Source organism: Arvicanthis niloticus, chromosome 22 (assembly GCF_011762505.2).
Source record: "Arvicanthis niloticus isolate mArvNil1 chromosome 22, mArvNil1.pat.X, whole genome shotgun sequence".
NCBI classification, from domain to species: Eukaryota; Metazoa; Chordata; class Mammalia; order Rodentia; family Muridae; genus Arvicanthis; species Arvicanthis niloticus.
Genome location: NC_133429.1, coordinates 51,057,119 through 51,075,564, shown reverse-complemented (window position 1 = coordinate 51,075,564; position 18,446 = coordinate 51,057,119). Strand labels below are relative to the sequence as shown.

Below are 18,446 nucleotides of genomic sequence, written 5' to 3'. Positions count from 1 at the left end.
CAAATTCTATTAATTTTCTTTTTTAATTATTTTATTTATTTACATTCTAGTCATTGCTCCTCATTGGTCCCCCTCTCCCATAGTTTCTCATCCCATTCCTCCTTCCTCTTGCCTCTGAGAGGGCGTTCTTCCCCTCACCAGACCTCCCCCTTCCCTGGGGCCTCAAGTCTCTTGAGGATTAAGCACATCTTCTCCCACTGAGACAGACCAGGTAGACCTCTGATACATATGTGGAAGGGGCCTCAGATCAGCCTGTATGCCCCTAGTTGGTGGCTCAGTCTCTGGGAGCTCCTTGGGGTGGGTTAGTTGAGACCACTGGTCTTCCTATAGAGTTGCTATCCCTTTCAGCTTCTTTAATCCTTCCCCTAATTCAACCTTTTTCAGCAAAATTTATCATATTTTGTCTCTCATTGTATGGCAATCTTCAAAATAATGCAACACAGATCATAATGGTAGTATTTTTATTATGAAGACATTGGTTCATAAAATTGGGAAAATTTTTATTGTCCACAGTTCTTACACATACCCACACACATACACACGCACAACCTGCTTAGCTATGTTTTTAGATATTCTTAATGTTTTAAACATAATATATTAAATGGTTAGTTTAACAAATAAAATCTTGTTAGTGTTTCATTATTATGACAAGAGTTGAGGAAATGGATTGAAGGAAAAAGAATTTATTTTGGCTGAAGCTTTTATCTATAAGTTTCACTGCTATGTTTTGGGAGTTAGATGCCATGAAGGAACATGGCAGTACCATGCTGCTCAATTTATGACAATGGGAAAGCAGATGTATTGAAAGGAAAATTCTGGGCACAACACAAAATTACTCTCTTCATCCTATCATACTGCATGTTTTTATAGCCTGTGAAGTCAGTGTCAAATGATGTAACAGCTGCCTGACAGCAAGTTCATCCATAGACAAAGCCTTTAGCAAATACAACATTTTTAGAAACTTCATAACCAAACTATAACACTAACATTATATAATGAGAAATCTTTCTTTGTTTTGAGGTTATATTTTATAGAAAATAGATCATCTATATAATAAATAAAACTATATTTTTGTTCCAAAATAGATCAAAAGGTGAGAAGAAAAAGTTATCTTTGTAGTAAACACATATGTACTAGGAATATATTGCATACATGACTATACACTATACGAGCATATACATGTAAGTTTTGAAAAAGTGTCAACAGAGTATGCATCCACCTATAAATGTACATATTAAATACATGTTGTTTGGCTACTGATATTGACAAAGGAGCTTTTTCTTAGTGGAATTACAAAGTACAAAAGAGTCTCAAACAATTTTTGTTTATTTGCTCACATATACATATATATGTGAAAATTATATATATATACATATATATATAAATGAATATGTTTGAACCTTCTCCACATATATATATGGAGAACATGGATTGGTATATATATAAAAGTTCCATTAAACACATAGCTCATGTGTATTTTATGAATGACTGCCATTACTTACTGATAAATAAATTACATGAATGTACCATATTGTTTGTGTTTTTAAGTGAACTAAACTGGGATGGTAGGGGTCACTTAATTTCATGGCACATCCTAAAATGGCTACTCAATAATAAAGAGAAGTGATGTAAAAAGATGTGAAAATTACCAAATGCATTTCCAGTATATATTGAGTAAAATACATGAATGTTTATGAAGTGCCTTTCCTTTTCTGGGGATAAATTTTCTAGGATCAAACTCAAACTGAAATTTTATCTGTATGATAATTACAACTTAAGAAGCTGCTACTATAAAATATCAGGAAAATGTTCCATCAAAAGACCTAAGAAGATAACGTTACATAAGACATGCAATAGTAAGATAGGATAGTAAACTGTTAACAAAAATGAAAGAATAAACAAGCACCACACTGATACAACTGCATCACTGACACATTTAATTTATTAATTTAATTTATTCACAGACCACATCATTTCATTTACTTATAAAAAAATACCATCTTCCTCACCATGTTCATAAAGGCTTGCTTGACTTGCTGATTCCTCAGGCTATAAATGAAGGGGTTTAACATGGGTGCTACTGAGGTATTTAGTATGGCAACGCCCTTTGTCAATGATGCTCTATCTGCTGCTGAGGGTTTAATGTACATAAAAATGCAGCTGCCATAAGAGATAGATATGACAATCATGTGGGAAGAACACGTGGAAAAAGCTTTTGTCCTCTGATTAGCAGAAGGAATCTTCACAATCGTTCTGATGATGTATGTGTAGGACCAAAATATTAACACCAAAGTTAACATTAGGGTAAAAACAGCACAGGAAAACCCCATTCTCTCCAGGAACTTTGTATCTGAACAGGAAAGTTGAAGCAGGGGAAAATAATCACAGGTATAGTGATCAATGATATTGGAGCCACAATAATCAAGCTGTAGAAGTAACATCAGTGCAGGAAAGATGATTAGGAAAGAAATCAGCCAGGAGGAAAAGACCAGCATTGTGCAGACCTTCTGACTCATGATGGTTAGGTAATGCAGAGGCTTGCAGATGGCGATGTAACGGTCATAGGACATGGCAGCTAGAAGGTAAAATTCAGTAACTCCAAATAGAATAAGAAAAAATAACTGAGCTATGCAGTTGTTGAAAGAAATGGTTTTATCCCCTGAGATAATGGTGCCCAAGAACCTTGGTATACAGACAGTTGTGAAAGATACTTCTAAAGTTGCAAAATTCCTGAGAAAGAAATACATGGGGGTCTGGAGGTGAGAATCCAGCAAGGTGAGAGTGATGATGGTCATGTTCCCAGTGATGCTGAGTGTGTAGGTGATGAAGAGAAAGACAAAGATCACAACCTGGATCTTAGGGTCATCTGACAATCCCAGAAGAATAAACTCTGTGGTTTCAGTATGGTTGCTCATTCGGAACCCACTTTTTACCTTAGCCAGACATAATAACAAAAACACAGATAACCAATTTGAACTACAAAGTAATAAGTCTCAGTACCGAGTTAGAATTTTTGCAGAAATAAGCTTTCTCTACATCCAGGAGTGTTGGAAGCCACACAATAATAACAATGATCCATTAATTCCTCATATTTTGTATGGAAAAACCTTTATTGAAAACAAATTTTTAAACTAAATTAATTGCTAACCACAACATGAGATACACATTATTTCAACCCATATCTAATGAGTATTGTGGGGGAAAAAGTGACTCTGGAGCATCTATGGAGAGAAAAAGAACAGTTTGGGGGTATGTAAATTAGTACAGTCACTATGGAGAATAAAAAAAGCATCTTTCCAGTGTTTACTATGGAACTATTGCATGATTCAGTGATCTCACCACTGAGAATATATATACAAGGAAAAGTATATTCAAATAGATAGGAAATGCAACACTTCCATGTTCTTGTGACACTGTTCTAATAACTTCAATATGGAATCAACATTGTGGCACGTCAACAGATAATGTACTATGAAATCTTTTTCTCAGCCAGAGAAATGACTGAAATTGTAGAATTTGAAGCAAAATATCTAAAGCTGAAAATCATTATGTTGAACAAAATAAGACAAACACAGAAATACAAGTACCATATATTTCATTCATATTTGAAAATGCTCACCCAAAAGTCCAAAATGTTAATATAAAATTTAATAGAAAGGGTTCTAGCCATCCATTAGTGATTAGTTGTTTCACAAGTTTTACTGTATTGTGACATCAACTGTAAACAAAAAGGTTTACTCTTCAAAAAAAAGAAAAAGAAAATTTAAAGGGTTTGGGTTTGAAATATAAAGGAACGATGTTTGGATATGAAGAATGTTTGCTGTGTTTATGTAAAAATATCATGTAATCAAGCTAACATATAGAAAAATATGAAAGAATATTAATAAAAACAAAGTAAAGAAAACCAAACTGATAGATATCATATAGCCTAAAGTGGTAAGGTTGTGGATAGGCTTCTGGACCCAGATATCTTGGATCTTTTAGAGATGCTTCCAAATTATTATCACAAACAGGACCACCTTTGTCTCATTGTTCCAATCTTCTTGCAAATTTTCCTAGATGTAAATATTTGTTTTAAATTTTTTTAAAAAGATGAGAAAGCTATTTTATTTTTAAGAGGTTTCTCCTTAACATCTGTTAACATCTGTTTCTCCTTAGACATCTGTCAGTGTTTAAAACATCACTTTTCTAATTCCTGTATGGATTTTAGAAATTAGATGTCTCCAAACTACTTTCCCTCAATAGTCTTTTAAATTTTTTCATTTTTCATTTTGATGATTCTTCTGTCATACAACACATCCTGGCAGCAGTGTCCCTTCCCTCCCTCCTCCTAGTCCCACACACACACACACCTCCCTTCCTGCCCAGATCAATTGCACCTCCATTTCCCTTCTGAAAAGAGCAGACCTCCCAATGATATCAACTGAATTGGGCATGACAAAATACAATAAGACTGGGCATATAACTACATGTCAAGGCTGGACAAAGCAATCCATTAAGAGGAAAAAGTCCCACAAGTAAGCAAAAGAATCAAAGACAATCCTACTCCCACTGTTAGGAGTCCAACAAAAACCCCAAGCTAAAGAATCACAGCATATATGCAAAGAGCCTGGTGAAGAACCATGCAGACTCCATGATGGCTGCTTCAGTGTCTGTGAGCCTCTATTTGCCCTGCTTGGTTGATTCTGTGGCCCATGTTCTCCTGATGTCTCTGACCCCTCTGGATCCTACAACCTTTTCCCCTCTCCTATAGGGTTCACCAAGCTTGACCTAATGTTTAGCTGTGGGGCTTTGTATCTACTTCCATTAGCTGCTCAAGGAAGCCTTTCTGATAATGATTGGACTAGACATCAATCCTGTGAATATAGCAGAATATCATTAGGAATCATTCTATTGACATTCTTTTTTGCCAGTCTTGTGTTTTACTACACTAGGTCTCTGAGACATCCAGCTTCTGATTCTGGGTTGTGGCCATCTAAACATCATTGGACATGGGCTCCCTCCCATAATATGGGCATCAAGTTAGACTGGTCATTGCTTGGACACTTCCACTATTGTCCAGTACATCTTGAAGGTCCCTACCTTCAAAGTTGTGGGTTGTAGATTTTGTAGTGGGATTGTTGTCCAAGACCCATCACTGGGATCCTAACCTGGTTACAGAAAATGTCTGCTTCAGGTTCTATATCCTCAATTACTAGAAATCCTCATTCAGGTGAATCTCATAGGTTCCAGGAAGTTTCTACTGCAGTAGGTTTCCACATTGGCCTCTACATGCTCAGACATTTCAATGGCCTCTCTCTGTACTCTCTCCCTTCTTGCCTCCCATATAATCCCTTTTCCCATCCTAACCCACCTCCAGCCTATCCACAAAATCTATTATTTCCCCATCCCAGAAAGATCCATGTGTTTCCCCGACCCCAGACCTCTCCTCTTAGTCTAATTTATCTGTATCTGTGGATTGCAGTGTGATTATCATTTACTTAACAGCTAATATCCACCAAAAGGTGAGTACATATCAAGTTTTTCATCAACTCCACATTGGATAGGGGACTTATCAAAAATAAACAACTCAAGAAACTAGACATCCACCACCCTAATAATCCAATTAAAATGGAATATAGACTTCTCAATAGAGACTCTAAAAGCCAGAAGGGGCTAGGCAGATATCTTACCTCTAAAAGACCACAGGTTTTAGCCCAGACTACTATATCCAGCAAAACTTTCAATAACCATAGATTTAGAAACAATATATTCCATGATAAAACCAAATTTAAACAATATCTATTCACAAAATCAGCCATATAAAAGATATTAGAAGAAAAATTCCATTCCAAGGAAATTAACTGCACCCAAGGAAACACAGGAAATAGATATTCCCAAGCAATCAAAACCAAAAGAAAGGAAGCACACATGTATGCACACATACATACACACATGCATGCATGCATGCATGCATACATACACACACACATACACACATGAACAAATACACACTACCAACAACATTAAAACAACAGGAATTAACAGTCATTGATTATTAGTATCTCTCAACATCAATGGACTCAATTCCCCCCAAAAAAGACACAGGCTAACAGAAAATGGACATGAAAACAGGATTCATCATTTTGCTGCATACAGGAAACGTATTTCAGCAACAAAGATAGAATTACCTCAGAGTAAAGGGCTAGAAAAATTTTTCCAAGAAATGGACCCAAGAAGCAAGCTAGAGTAGCCATTCTAATATTTAATAAAAATAGACTTTCAATCAAAATTAATCAAAGGAGATGAAGAACACTTCATGCTCATCAGAGGAAAAATCTACCAAGACAATGTCTCAATTCTAAATATGTATGCCCCAAATGCAAGGGCATCCCCATTTAAGAAAAAACATTATTAAAGCTTAAATCATACATTGAACACCACACATTAATATTGGAAGACTTCAACACCTCACTAATACACAAGTCATCATGACAGAAACTAAACAGAAAAATAATGAATCTAACCAAGGTTATGAATCAAATGGACTTAACAGATATCTATAGAGTATTTTACCCAAACACAAAAGAATATACCTTCTTCTCAATACTTCATAGAATTGACCTTATACTTTGTCACAAAGCAAGTCCCAACAGATACAAGAAAATTGAAATAACCCTCTGTACCTTATCAGACCACCATAGATTAAAGCTGAACTTCAAAAACAACAGAAAGCATACATAACTCATGGAAACTGCATAACTGTCTACTCAATGATCACTGGGTCAAGGAAGAAATAAATAAAGAAATTACTTTCTAGAATTCAATGAAAACCAATACTCAACATACCTAAATTTATGGGACACAATGAAAGCAGTGCTAAAAGATAATTTTATGCACTAAATGCCGTCATAAAGAAATTATGAAGAAATTCTAATTATCATTCAAAATATACTTAACAGCACACCTGAAAGTGCTAGAACAAAAAGAAGCAAACACTGCAGGTAAGACTGCAGTAAATAATTAAACTCAGGGCTGAAATCAATAAATTAGAAACCAAGAGAACAATGCAAAGACTCAAAATAACTCAAGAGTTGGTTCTTGAGAAAATCAACAAGATAGGTAAACCCATGGCCAAATGTCTTCAATATGGTTTCCATTGCTGTAAATAGATACCATGACTAAGGCCACACTTATAAAGGAAAACATTTAATTGGGGCTGGCCTAGTTCTGAGGTTCAGTCCATAATCATCATGGCGAGAAACATGGCAGCATCCAGGCAGACATGATGCTGGATGCAGGGTTCTAGCAAACTTTCAAAGAGCTAATACCAATATTCCTCAAGCTGTTCCACAAAATAGAAATAGAGGGAACACTGCCTAACTCATTCTATGAGGCCACAGTTACCCTAATAAATAAATCAACAAAGAAAGAGAATTTCAGACCAATTCCCTTATGAACATTGATATAAAAATACTCAATAACATACAAAACGAATCCAAGGACACATCTAAAACATCATTCTTCATGATCAAGTAGGTTTCATCTAAGGAATATAGGGGTGGTTCAACATACAATAATCCATCAACGTAATCCACCATATAAACATACTGAAAAGAAAAAAATCACATGTTCATATTAGATGCTGAAAAAGCCTTTGACAAATCCAGCACCCCTTCATGATAAAAGGTTTGGAGAGATCAGGGATACAAGGACCATACAATACACACAAAACCAATATACGGCAAACCAAAAGCCAACATCAAAGTAAATGGAGAGAAACTTAAAATAATTCCCCTAAAATCAAGAACAAGACAAGGTTGTCCACTATCTCCATAAATATTCAATATAGTACTTGAAGTTCTAACTATAGTAATAAGACAACTATTGAAGATCAAGTGGATACAAATTGGAAGGAAGAAGTCAAAGTATCACTTTTCACAGATATGATTAGATAGATAGATAGATAGATAGATAGATAGATAGATAGATAGATAGATGTGTAGCATGGAAAATTATGCCAAAGAGCTCCTGCATCTGATAAACAACTTCAGCACAGGAGCTGGATAAAAAATTAACTCAAAAAAAATCAGTAGCTCTCCTTTATCAAATGATAAAGGGACCAAGAAGGAATTTAGGGAAATAACACAATTCACAATAGTCACAAATAATATAAAATGTCTTCGTGTAACAATAACCAAGCATGTGAAAGACCTGTGTGATAGTACCTCAAGTCTTTGAAGAAAGAAATTGAAGTAGGTATCAGAAGATGGAAAGATCGCCCCTGTTCATGAATTGGTAGAATTAACATAGTAAAATTGGCCATCTTCCCAAAAGAAGATGACTACAGACTCAATGCACTTCTCACCAAAATTCTAGCACAATTCTTTAGAAACCATAAAAGAACACTAATTAGTTTCATATAAAAAAAACAAAAAATAGTAATAATAATAATAATAACAATAATAATAATAATAATAATAATAATAATAATAATAAAAGACACTCTGGAGGTATCACCGTCATGGATTTCAAGCTGCACTACAGAGCCGTAGTAATAAAAACTCCATGGTATTGGCATGTATTGAATGTATTTCCATAATTACATACTTCACAATATGTTACTTACTTATTTCAAATTTCTTCAGTTTAATAAACTTAGATGAAAGAACATATCAGAATACTGGTTATAAATAAATATATGTATTTGTATATATTTGTATAAAGCATTATTTATGTCCTTTTCCTGCCATCTCTTCAACTCTCTTTTCTCTTGTTCTGTAGCATCATTTAGCCCATCTGTTTATTATTGATTAATAGTAAGGGTTTTCTATAACACCAGTAAGCCACAATTAACTTTTTATCAGATAAAGCATAATTTAATACTTGAATATATCCAATTATCCCAACCTTGTTTCAGGTTTATCATGTACCTATTTCTTAAACGTCTTGTTAATTTTAATATTTTTCTAAACAATAATGCTACTGTTCATTCCTCTTTTACTTTTGCGTAAAGCTATGAAACAATGTGAGAAGATCTGTGTGGAAAGGTATGAGTGGGCACCAGAGGGGTGATGAGAAGGAGCACATGACAAAAGAGCATCATTTCTAGACAGTCTTTTAAACCTAAAAAAAAAAACATATTAAACCATAAGTGTTAGGAGATCCACTGTCCAGAATCCAGTACCAAATTATACTTTTATGTAAAATTATTTCTAAGAAGTCAATGTATTATGCGTATGTTAACATGCAATAAGTTTAATGAGCATCATGGGTATTCATAGTTATTTCGAGGAATTTAACTTCAATATTAATAAAAACACACATGATTTCTGGTCTTCAACTACTGCATAGGTGTAATTGTAGAGTGTGAAGAATATATTTTTTAATTCTCTAATCTTATTTTACAGTCCAGACTTTATCCCCCTCCCAGCCCACCCTCCAACTGTTCCAAGTCCCACACCTCCTCCCTCACCCCCCATCTCCAAGAGGATGTGCCCACCCCCCCAAGAATATCTTAATGCAGTCATCTCTTTACCTGAGCTTATCTTATATGAATTCAGATCCTTAGTTTTTCTCTTCAGAGAGTTTGGCATAGGTAATTAGTCTTTCATTTCCTTCTATTCATCTAATCAAAATTATTGTGATACTTTATCCAAAACAATAGAGACAGGTTTTTGCCATGGGAATAAAAAATACTGATTATTAATATTTGTTAAGTGTGATAGTTGTAAAGCACTTTTGGGGCATTTAACTGGGAGCAGCTTCATATCTTGCCCTCTTCAAATCTCTGACACCAAGCAAGTACTTAGAGGAATCCTCCAGGTAACCCACGGTGCTGAAGAAAAACAAAACTCTTACCTTTTTTTTTCTTTTATTTACATTTCAGATGCCATCCCCTTTCCCCATTTCCCCTCCCTAGAAAACCCCTATCCCATGCCCCCTTTTCCTTTTTGCTTTTATACATTTTTTAAAATGATAATCAAAGGCTTTATAAGTTTGGTAATGCTCAATCAGAAGTGTAACACAATACCCAACCTAGATATATAAACTAACTTTGACTGATGGAGACACGTGAACATCTGCCTCCATGCCCCCCTTCTCTCTCTTTCTCTCTCTCATCACCTAGCTTCACCCTTCCTGTTAAAATAAAACTGTTCTCTCAAAATGCAATTAGAGCATAGTTATTCCTAATTGTATCAGTGAGGTACAAGATAGTCCTAATACCCAGTCCATCATTTTGTTGACTAACCAGAACCTCTGTCATCTCTCCTAACTAAAACACTTAGTTTTGAACCTGGCTTTTTTCTTGGCTTTAGAATGAATGTCAGCTGAAGACCATCCTCACAGATCTTTTCTCTCAAACTAAATAGCCAGGATTGGCTATGGGACTATAGGTCTTCAACCCCATCAGAAATCCAGAATGACTGAGTTAACTGAAATTATGGGAAGCACTAAGCATAACTTCTAAACCTTAGCCAATTTATAGAGACCGCTGAACACCTGGAAAGCCCCTATACTACCAAACGTTGGAGCATCAAATCTTCAGCCTTCTGGCCCAGAATCATCTGACAGACCTTAGTAATGCAGAATTATTAAGAGCTGATTACTCTGTCTAGGCAGATACAATCAGTCGACTATTCTGCAAGTGTGTTCTTTTCTGGATAGTAATTTGTCTGTAGATGGAAAGAGGCAATTCTTGCCTAGTGGCTGTCACCGCACAACTGGAGTAATTCCAAGGATGCTCAATTTCTTCTTAGAACCCACAACAGGAAACTGTCAGGAGCAAACAGGTCTCTAATCAAAATGAACATTAATATAGAAATATTTGTAACGTCAATTCTATGGACTTCTGACGTTTTGAAAGCCAACTATCCATGTAAGGTAACCTGGACTGTTGTCTGTTAACTCCTCTCAGCTATTTCTAAATAAAATATAGAAAACTCCCTAACAATAAACTCAAAGCCCTGAATTTGCTATAGTCCCTTAACTCATAGGCTAACCGTCCCAAATCAGTTAAAAAAGTTAAAGAAGGGTTGCATCTAAGCCTTGTATTCCTAAATGTGTTATACAGGCACAATGCCCATGAGAGTATCAATATTCATCTCACTTTTATATCAATAAGAAGCTCGTACCAATGAAGACCTTAAATTTGAAATCAAAGTAAAACAAAACTCTTATCTATTCAGGTGTACATTGTGCTCAGGGCTCAGAGAATGCTCTTTGGAAAACTGATGAAGAGACTTTGAAGCATTCCATATTATTTCTTATGTGCATGGTTTATGTTAATAATGATATATTGTCTGCCAGATTATTTCCTTTAATAATACCACTGTACTTTTCAACTTTTTCTGTGTTTATCAAATTTTCTATTTTTCTACTATACCATAGAACACATATTTTTAAAATGTACTTTAGTGATCATGTCCCAAGCTTTCTTTCTAGATCATGAATTCAAAGATTTATTTAGAGTTCAGGCTAACACCATACACAAAAGAATAATTAAATCAAGATGGAGACAATATCTGGTTCAGTCCCTAATCATAAAGCAATAAACTTAGTTTAGTGTTTCAGAAGCTAACTCACAATGTAGAACTCCTTGGAGAATTTTTGTTAACTTCAGTGATGCAATGACTTCTCAGGAGAAGCTATTCAATGTTTAACAGACTTTTAACATTATAATTTCTTTTGCCTCAAAAAATTTTAAAAAGGTTATTTAGAACACTCCAAGGTGCAGTGAGTGGGCAGTAGCCAAAGTGCCACTAATTGTTTCTTATTATTTTGTGATGAACTTGGATGGTTTTGTGTAGAGAAATGTCAACAAGTGATATTAATCAATTTCAAGGATAATGGACACATTCAGTTATCAGCATTAACACTATTGATTACAGAAACAAATCAGAGGAAAGAGAGACCATTAAACCCCACCATTTTGTAAAATAATAAGTGAACGACCATATTTGTAAGTGCTCCTGGCAAATGTCTACTCAGAATCTGATAGTTTCAGGTCATTACTATCCAGGTATAATTTTACTCTTCAGCAAGAGAGTAAAAAAGAAAGTCAGTAAAATTAACTCATAAAATAAGATTAAATTCCTTAGAAAATCATAAAGTCAATTGAGCATCATGGAAAGTATATGCTCTTTGAGGTCAATGAGAAGTTAATTAAAAACACAAAGGGAATATTTATGCATTTAAAGCATCAGATTAATTTGTTCAAATGTTGTTTTCTCTGATTAAAGTAGACTTGAACTGTCAACAGAACTTCTAAAAATTTAACAAAATTATGCAAATAATTGTATTTTTTAAATCATGTGGCATTCAAGCTATAAAAATAGCTGCATTCATATTTTATCTTTCTTAGAGTTTTTACCAAGAAGGATAGTCAAAGTACATTTGAATTACTTTGAATTCAACACACAATTTTTACAACACACATTAATTTCTATAGTCAGCACATACTGATACAATCTCTCTATACCTCTAGTAAACACACTTCTCTGAAACACAGTCTCCACAGACTTACTAAACCACAGACACACATAGTATTTTCTTATTTTTAATCATTGAATAAAATGGTATGATAAAAAACATTTTAGAAGTCTTGAGCATTTAAGTAACAAATTGTTTAGAAACTGAAGTTTCCTCACTGTCTTTATGCTTACCTTGCCTCTAATTCTCAAAAAGTTTCACAGGCACTGGGAATGGTTGTAATGCATTGAAGACATCAGTGAATGCTAGTGTTGTAGTCCAGGAAAATCAGAATTTTAAAAACACTCCATTCTCTCTTTGCTGAACTAACTTATACGTTGCAAAAGTTTCCGTCTTAATTGAACCATTTTATCAAAAGTTGATATATCTCATTAACTACAAAAGGAAAAAATCAGCAAACATAAAGTAAAAACTTATCGTGTGTTTGGAAACCATCAGGATGATAGCATCTGTTAATAAATGGTTTATCTATAATCTCTGCAACCAACTCAAGGGAATAATTCAGAGAATCATAATTGCTGGAAGTGGAATGTACATAAAACACAAAGGAATACCAACTACAACAGACATTAGTACAGAAATTGGATAAGGAGCCTTGAGGGACAGTGTCCAGTGACACACACACAAATAAATAAATAAATCAAGAAAATAATAGCATTGCATGAAAACATGTTTTCCCCTTTGGCGTTATCATTTTTTGAAATAACTGTAGTAAGTGAATACAAAATATTAATTTTTATTAATTTTTGAGACTATCTTACAGTATGTTCTTGTCATATTCACCCTGTCTTCTAAATCTTCCTAGAGCCACCCTCTCTTCCCTATTCACCCAATTTTTTGCTCTCTTTTTTCCCATCATATCTAATTTGTGCCACCCATATAACCTTGGATGTATGGCCTTCTACTGCAACATGATCAACTTTCCATAGGTAGTCCGATTAGAGAAAGTTTCCTCTCTCAGAAGCTATCAATTGCCATAAGATCCTCTGCTAGAAATTGGACTGCCTGCCCATCTCGCCCCTCTCAGCTCATATTTGGTCTGGCTTGATTTTGAGCAAGACTTGTGCATGCTGCCACAATTAGTGTGAGTTCATGTGTACAGCTGCCCCAGCTCTTGCAGTCTTTCTGCCCAATATTGATTTTCAATGTGGATATCTATTAATGTGTTACGTTTTCCAGATTGTGAATCTCCTAAAAAGACTATGTGAATTCTTGGCTCCATTATCTTCAGTAAGCTTGCCTGGATCTACTGCTTATTGCCATGGTACTACTTTTGCTTCTTCTGGCCCAGGTATGAGTGTTTATGAATGATTGACTTGTATATGTAAAAATTAATAACTTCAGTTTCATCTTCCAGATGACTGTAACCTAAGACTGCTCCCCTTCAAAGACCTCCTACCTAGACTAACTAACCCACCTTCTTGTGCTGTATGTAATAAACATACCAAGGTTCTGAGTTGTTGCACAGTTATTACTATTCTTGAATAAGTGAGCAGGCTCACCATATCTCAGATTTTCTATTCTGTGTGTATGTGAATCTATTCTTTATTCCCTACATCATCACATCAGTCATATTTTCAAAACCAAACCATGTTGGACATGGTGTTTCATGATAATCCATGCAAATTTTGTCACATAAGAAGAGTAAAGACTATTGACAACCAACAACACATCTATAAAACATAAACAAGAAATTCTACATTTGTTAGAAACCATCCAACTATCCTTCAAATGGCAGTCATCTATTGCAAGAGCCCCTAGAACATCCCTAATGTTCCTAAGAAAATATATATAGGCTTACAGACAGAAGTCCATCCTCAAGACTTACCATTTTTTTATCCAAAGATGGAAATGCAAAATCAAAGTATGTTCCCCAAGAGAAAGACCAAAGTAGCAAGCAGAGAAGATAATGGAAAATAAGATACTATCATCTCAAGCCCTCTACTAAAAAATAATGAAAGACATACATGATTCAATACATTTGGGTACATTTGGGTAGAGATGCCAACTTGTAAATGATAGCTTACTACTCATAGGACAGCAACTGACTTTATGGTAAAACATGTATGTCAGGCCTTCATTCTGTATGTACATAACAACTGTGGTCATCCTCATCCTCTTATGTTCATTGAACTAATCCAAGAAAATGGAAGTTATTCAAAAGAGGACTATCAAATAAACTTAACTCATATGCTTCCTTCCCTGTGTCAATTTCAAGTATATTTTGGTGTTTGTATATAACTTCACTGGCTGGATAGAATCTTTTCCCACTAGAACTGAAAGGGACACTGAAGTGGCAAAGTGCTAGGGCAAATAAGCTCAGTGTTTGGCATCCTTCATTCATTCAAGAGTGATAATGGACCTTCCTAAATTTCACAGGCAATCCAGTTTATATCTAGGACCCTATGAATAAAATATCTACACTCTGCTTGACAACCATTAGACAAAGTTGAAAAGACAAACAAAAATATTAAACATATCCTAGCAAAATGTTGTCAAAAAACTCTGATTAAAAATAAAAATGATTACCCATCACCCTAAAAAGTTGAAAGTTGAGGTACCTCTAAAATCTAACACTCTCATCCCCTATAAGTTACTGTATAGAAGACTCTTATACTAGATTTTGCCATAGACTATTGGACCTATCGGATAGCTCAGTACATAATAAATACAAGTCAAGAAGCCCTAGGAGGATGGGAACTGGACCGTGTCCAGTCCAGATATTGGAGCTACAAAGGATGTGGATCCAGAGGATTGGGTTATCCATAAAATCTGGAAAGAGGGCACACAGAATGCTTCAGTCCTCAATGGGGAGATATTAGTGGGCAGTTTTGATCATTTCCATGGCTGTGAAAATAACGGGAGTCAACAGTTGGTTTTGTATCTTCTAAATATGAAAAGGATTTAAAATGAGGAATTCTTACCTGAATACCAGAGGAAATATTCCACAGCTGTAAGCTGATGGACATTCTCTAACTTCTATTTAAAAATCAAAATTTAATGATACCCTGCTGACTATTAATTCATGTTATCTGAATCATGCCTGCTCTGGCTCTTCCTGCATCTCTCTGGTAATTCTATCACCAAATGGTACATGGGAGATTTTCTGCACCTAAAAAAATTTAAATTCTTTGTCCTGCAATATTCGTCCTTCTCTTTCTACAAGAGTAAGACATCTATCTTCTAGTTCCTATTCTAAACAAAGTGGCTGGCTTTACTAATTCCTCTGACTGCTGGATATGTTCTAAAATACAACTGTATCAACCTTCCAAACTTGAATTCTGCCCACTCAGGACATATCTTTGAGGTGAATGGGCACATAAATTTTCTTGAAATAAAGGGGTTTTCTTTTTCTCAATTTAATGGAACTAGCCCATTCACAGGAATAGGAACTGTATCCTTATGTGATTTCAGTGTGTAACTTGTATATGAAGGAAAATAATGACCTCACTGAGAACTAGACGGTGATAAGAACTCAGACTATAAATTCTGTGAAGTAACCATGTTTCATTTTTGCTTTATAAAATGAATTTCCAGATGATTTCCCTTATAAGATATGCTTAAATTTATGTTCCAAGTTCTCTATATTGAACAATCTACAATGAAAGATATATAACAGATTACCCACTTTATTGATCTATACATTTAAGCAAATGTTTACAAACTATTGTTTTTGATTAGTTTTCAACACTTCTGGATAACTCATTCTTTACTGCATCGCCGGCATCTGGCTTTAATATTTAAAAAAAAAGTTCTGTTTCTCATAAAAGCTTGATGTCAAAATGTGCCTTCTCACCAAATAAATGTAGTTTACTTCCAATTTCTAGATTAAAAGTCTTGAAATAGCATACTTATACCAAGACTCATATTCTTCTTTTGATTTTTGAGATTGTAATGTATCAACATTTTCCCTTTCTCTTTTACCCCTCTAGAGTCTCCTATATTCTCTCTCCTTCAAATTCATGACCTCCTCTTTTATTATTACTTTATGCATATGTACATGCATACAAATATGCATATATATGTACACTCCTAAATATAACCTGCTCAGTCCATATAGTGTTACTTGTATATATGTTTCCAAGGATAGTCACTGGAAAACCAACTGGTGCGCTCTTCCCTAGAAAAGACCATTTCTCCCGCTCTCAAGTTTCTTCAGTTGGTTATATTTCCTCTCAGAGGACTGAGTACATGTAGGATCATATTTGAAAAATAGGCACTTCATTATTAGTATTTGTTAGTGAAAATATATCAGTGCATTATATTTTATCATTATAATTTCACTCTATATACAGTTTTGTTCTTAAGCTTACTTTAATTTTTTGATTTATGGATAATACAACTCCTCACTTTTTTCATATTATTAAAGCTGTGAAGGAATGTAGTAAGACATGTGAAAAGTCACGGAGGTGTTGAAAGAGTTCTTAAGAGCATCCTCTCCAGTGAACATTTTTCAGCCAGTCATCTAAGACCAGCAAAACAGGCTTAAAGAAAATCTAGTATGACTTGGTTCAAGTAAACGATTCAATATTCAAATACAGAGATGTTATGCTGTGTTTCTACATGAAATATTTAGGAAAATTCAAAAATATATTCATTTACCAACAGAAAATTGGCTTGATGAAAATTATAAACATTTTTAAATTCGAAGAGCCTTAAACTATTCTAAGACTGTTTTGGTATGAGAATGAAGATCATTTCCAAGCATCTAACTAGTGTATTCAGCTTCATTTTGAGAATGCACATGTATATCTTATCCCAGGAGAATATGGGTTCCTTTATTTATTTATTTATTTATTTATTTATTTATTTATTTAATGTGTTTGAGTGATTAGCCTATATGCATGCCTCTGCACCATGTGTGTGCATAGTTCCAATGAAGATAAGAAGAGGGAATCAGAGCCTTTGAAAATAGAGAAACAGATTTTTGTGAGCAACTGTGTGGGTGACAGGAACTGAATTCAGTCCCTCTGTAAAAGCAACAAGTGCTTTTAATTGCTGAGCTAATCTGATTAGGTTATTAATTTCTCAATTCCATCTACCCATTTCAGCAAAATTACTTCCAAATTGCTTTCTTAAGAATCTAAGATAGAGTCCTTAAGTAATTTCAATTGAAAATTAGTCATAATAATTAATATTTGCTAAGCATGATGGTTATAATTCATCTTCAGAGTTTTATTCCAAAAATATTGTTTTGTCCTGCTCTTTATAAACCTCTATTATCAGAATACATCAAAAACAAATCTCCAAATAAACACCAAAGGAAATAAAGGGGGAGTAGATTGGGAGAGAGAGAAGGTGGGGGCATCCTGGAGTAGAGGAAGAACAACTGTGGTTGAGTTATATTGTTTGAGAGAAAAATCTATTTTCAAAAAAGAAAAAGATAGTGTACATTACAAAAATGAAAAAGGAAACCTCTATATTAAAGGATATACTTCATTTGAAGGGTCAAAGGACATTCCTTTGAACACTGTATTAGAAACTGGTTTTATCTATGTCTACTGATTGTGTTCACACCATGTACCTATATGTGTTTGTGTGTTTTGCTTTCTCATTTTACTATGTACTAGATCAGTGGTTCTTAACTTTCCTAATATAGCAATCCTTAAATGCAATTCCTCTTGTTGTATTGACCTCTAACAATAAAATTATTTTTATTGCTACTCCATACCTTTAATCTTGCTACTACAAGAATTGTAATGTAAATATCTATTATGTGATGCCCAGTGGGGTCACAATGCACAGGTTGAGAAGCATTCTCTAGATTGCCTTGTTTTCCTTTTTCCAATTTTTTATTGGCTATTTTATTTATTTACATTTAAAATGTTATCCCCTTTCCCAGTATCCCTTCTAGAAACCCTCTATCACACACCCCTGACCCCTGCTCACCCACCCACTCACCCACTCTCGCCTCCCTGCCCTGGCATTCCCCTACAATGGGGCATGGAGCCTTCCTAGGACCAAAGGCCTCCCCT

At 34.7% G+C, this 18,446-nt stretch overlaps 1 protein-coding gene across 4 annotated transcripts; it reads right to left on the bottom strand.

Moving 5' to 3' along the window:
* Positions 1–514: 514 nt before the first annotated feature.
* On the bottom strand, positions 515–12,923 carry LOC143436415 (olfactory receptor 6C1-like). Of its 4 annotated transcripts, none has more exons than XM_076920754.1 (3): positions 12,645–12,923; positions 9,518–9,628; positions 515–9,105 (listed from the first exon to the last, which is right to left on the bottom strand). In XM_076920754.1, the coding sequence occupies exon 3, from the start codon at positions 2,913–2,915 to the stop codon at positions 1,980–1,982; it is 936 nt and encodes a 311-aa protein (XP_076776869.1). In that variant the 5' UTR covers positions 2,916–9,105; positions 9,518–9,628; positions 12,645–12,923; the 3' UTR covers positions 515–1,979. The 4 variants fall into 4 exon arrangements, with proteins under 4 accessions (XP_076776869.1, XP_076776870.1, XP_076776871.1 ...); XM_076920755.1 differs by having other exon boundaries at positions 515–3,107; XM_076920756.1 differs by lacking the exon at positions 9,518–9,628 and having other exon boundaries at positions 515–3,107.
* Between the last annotated feature and the right edge of the window lie 5,523 nt (positions 12,924–18,446).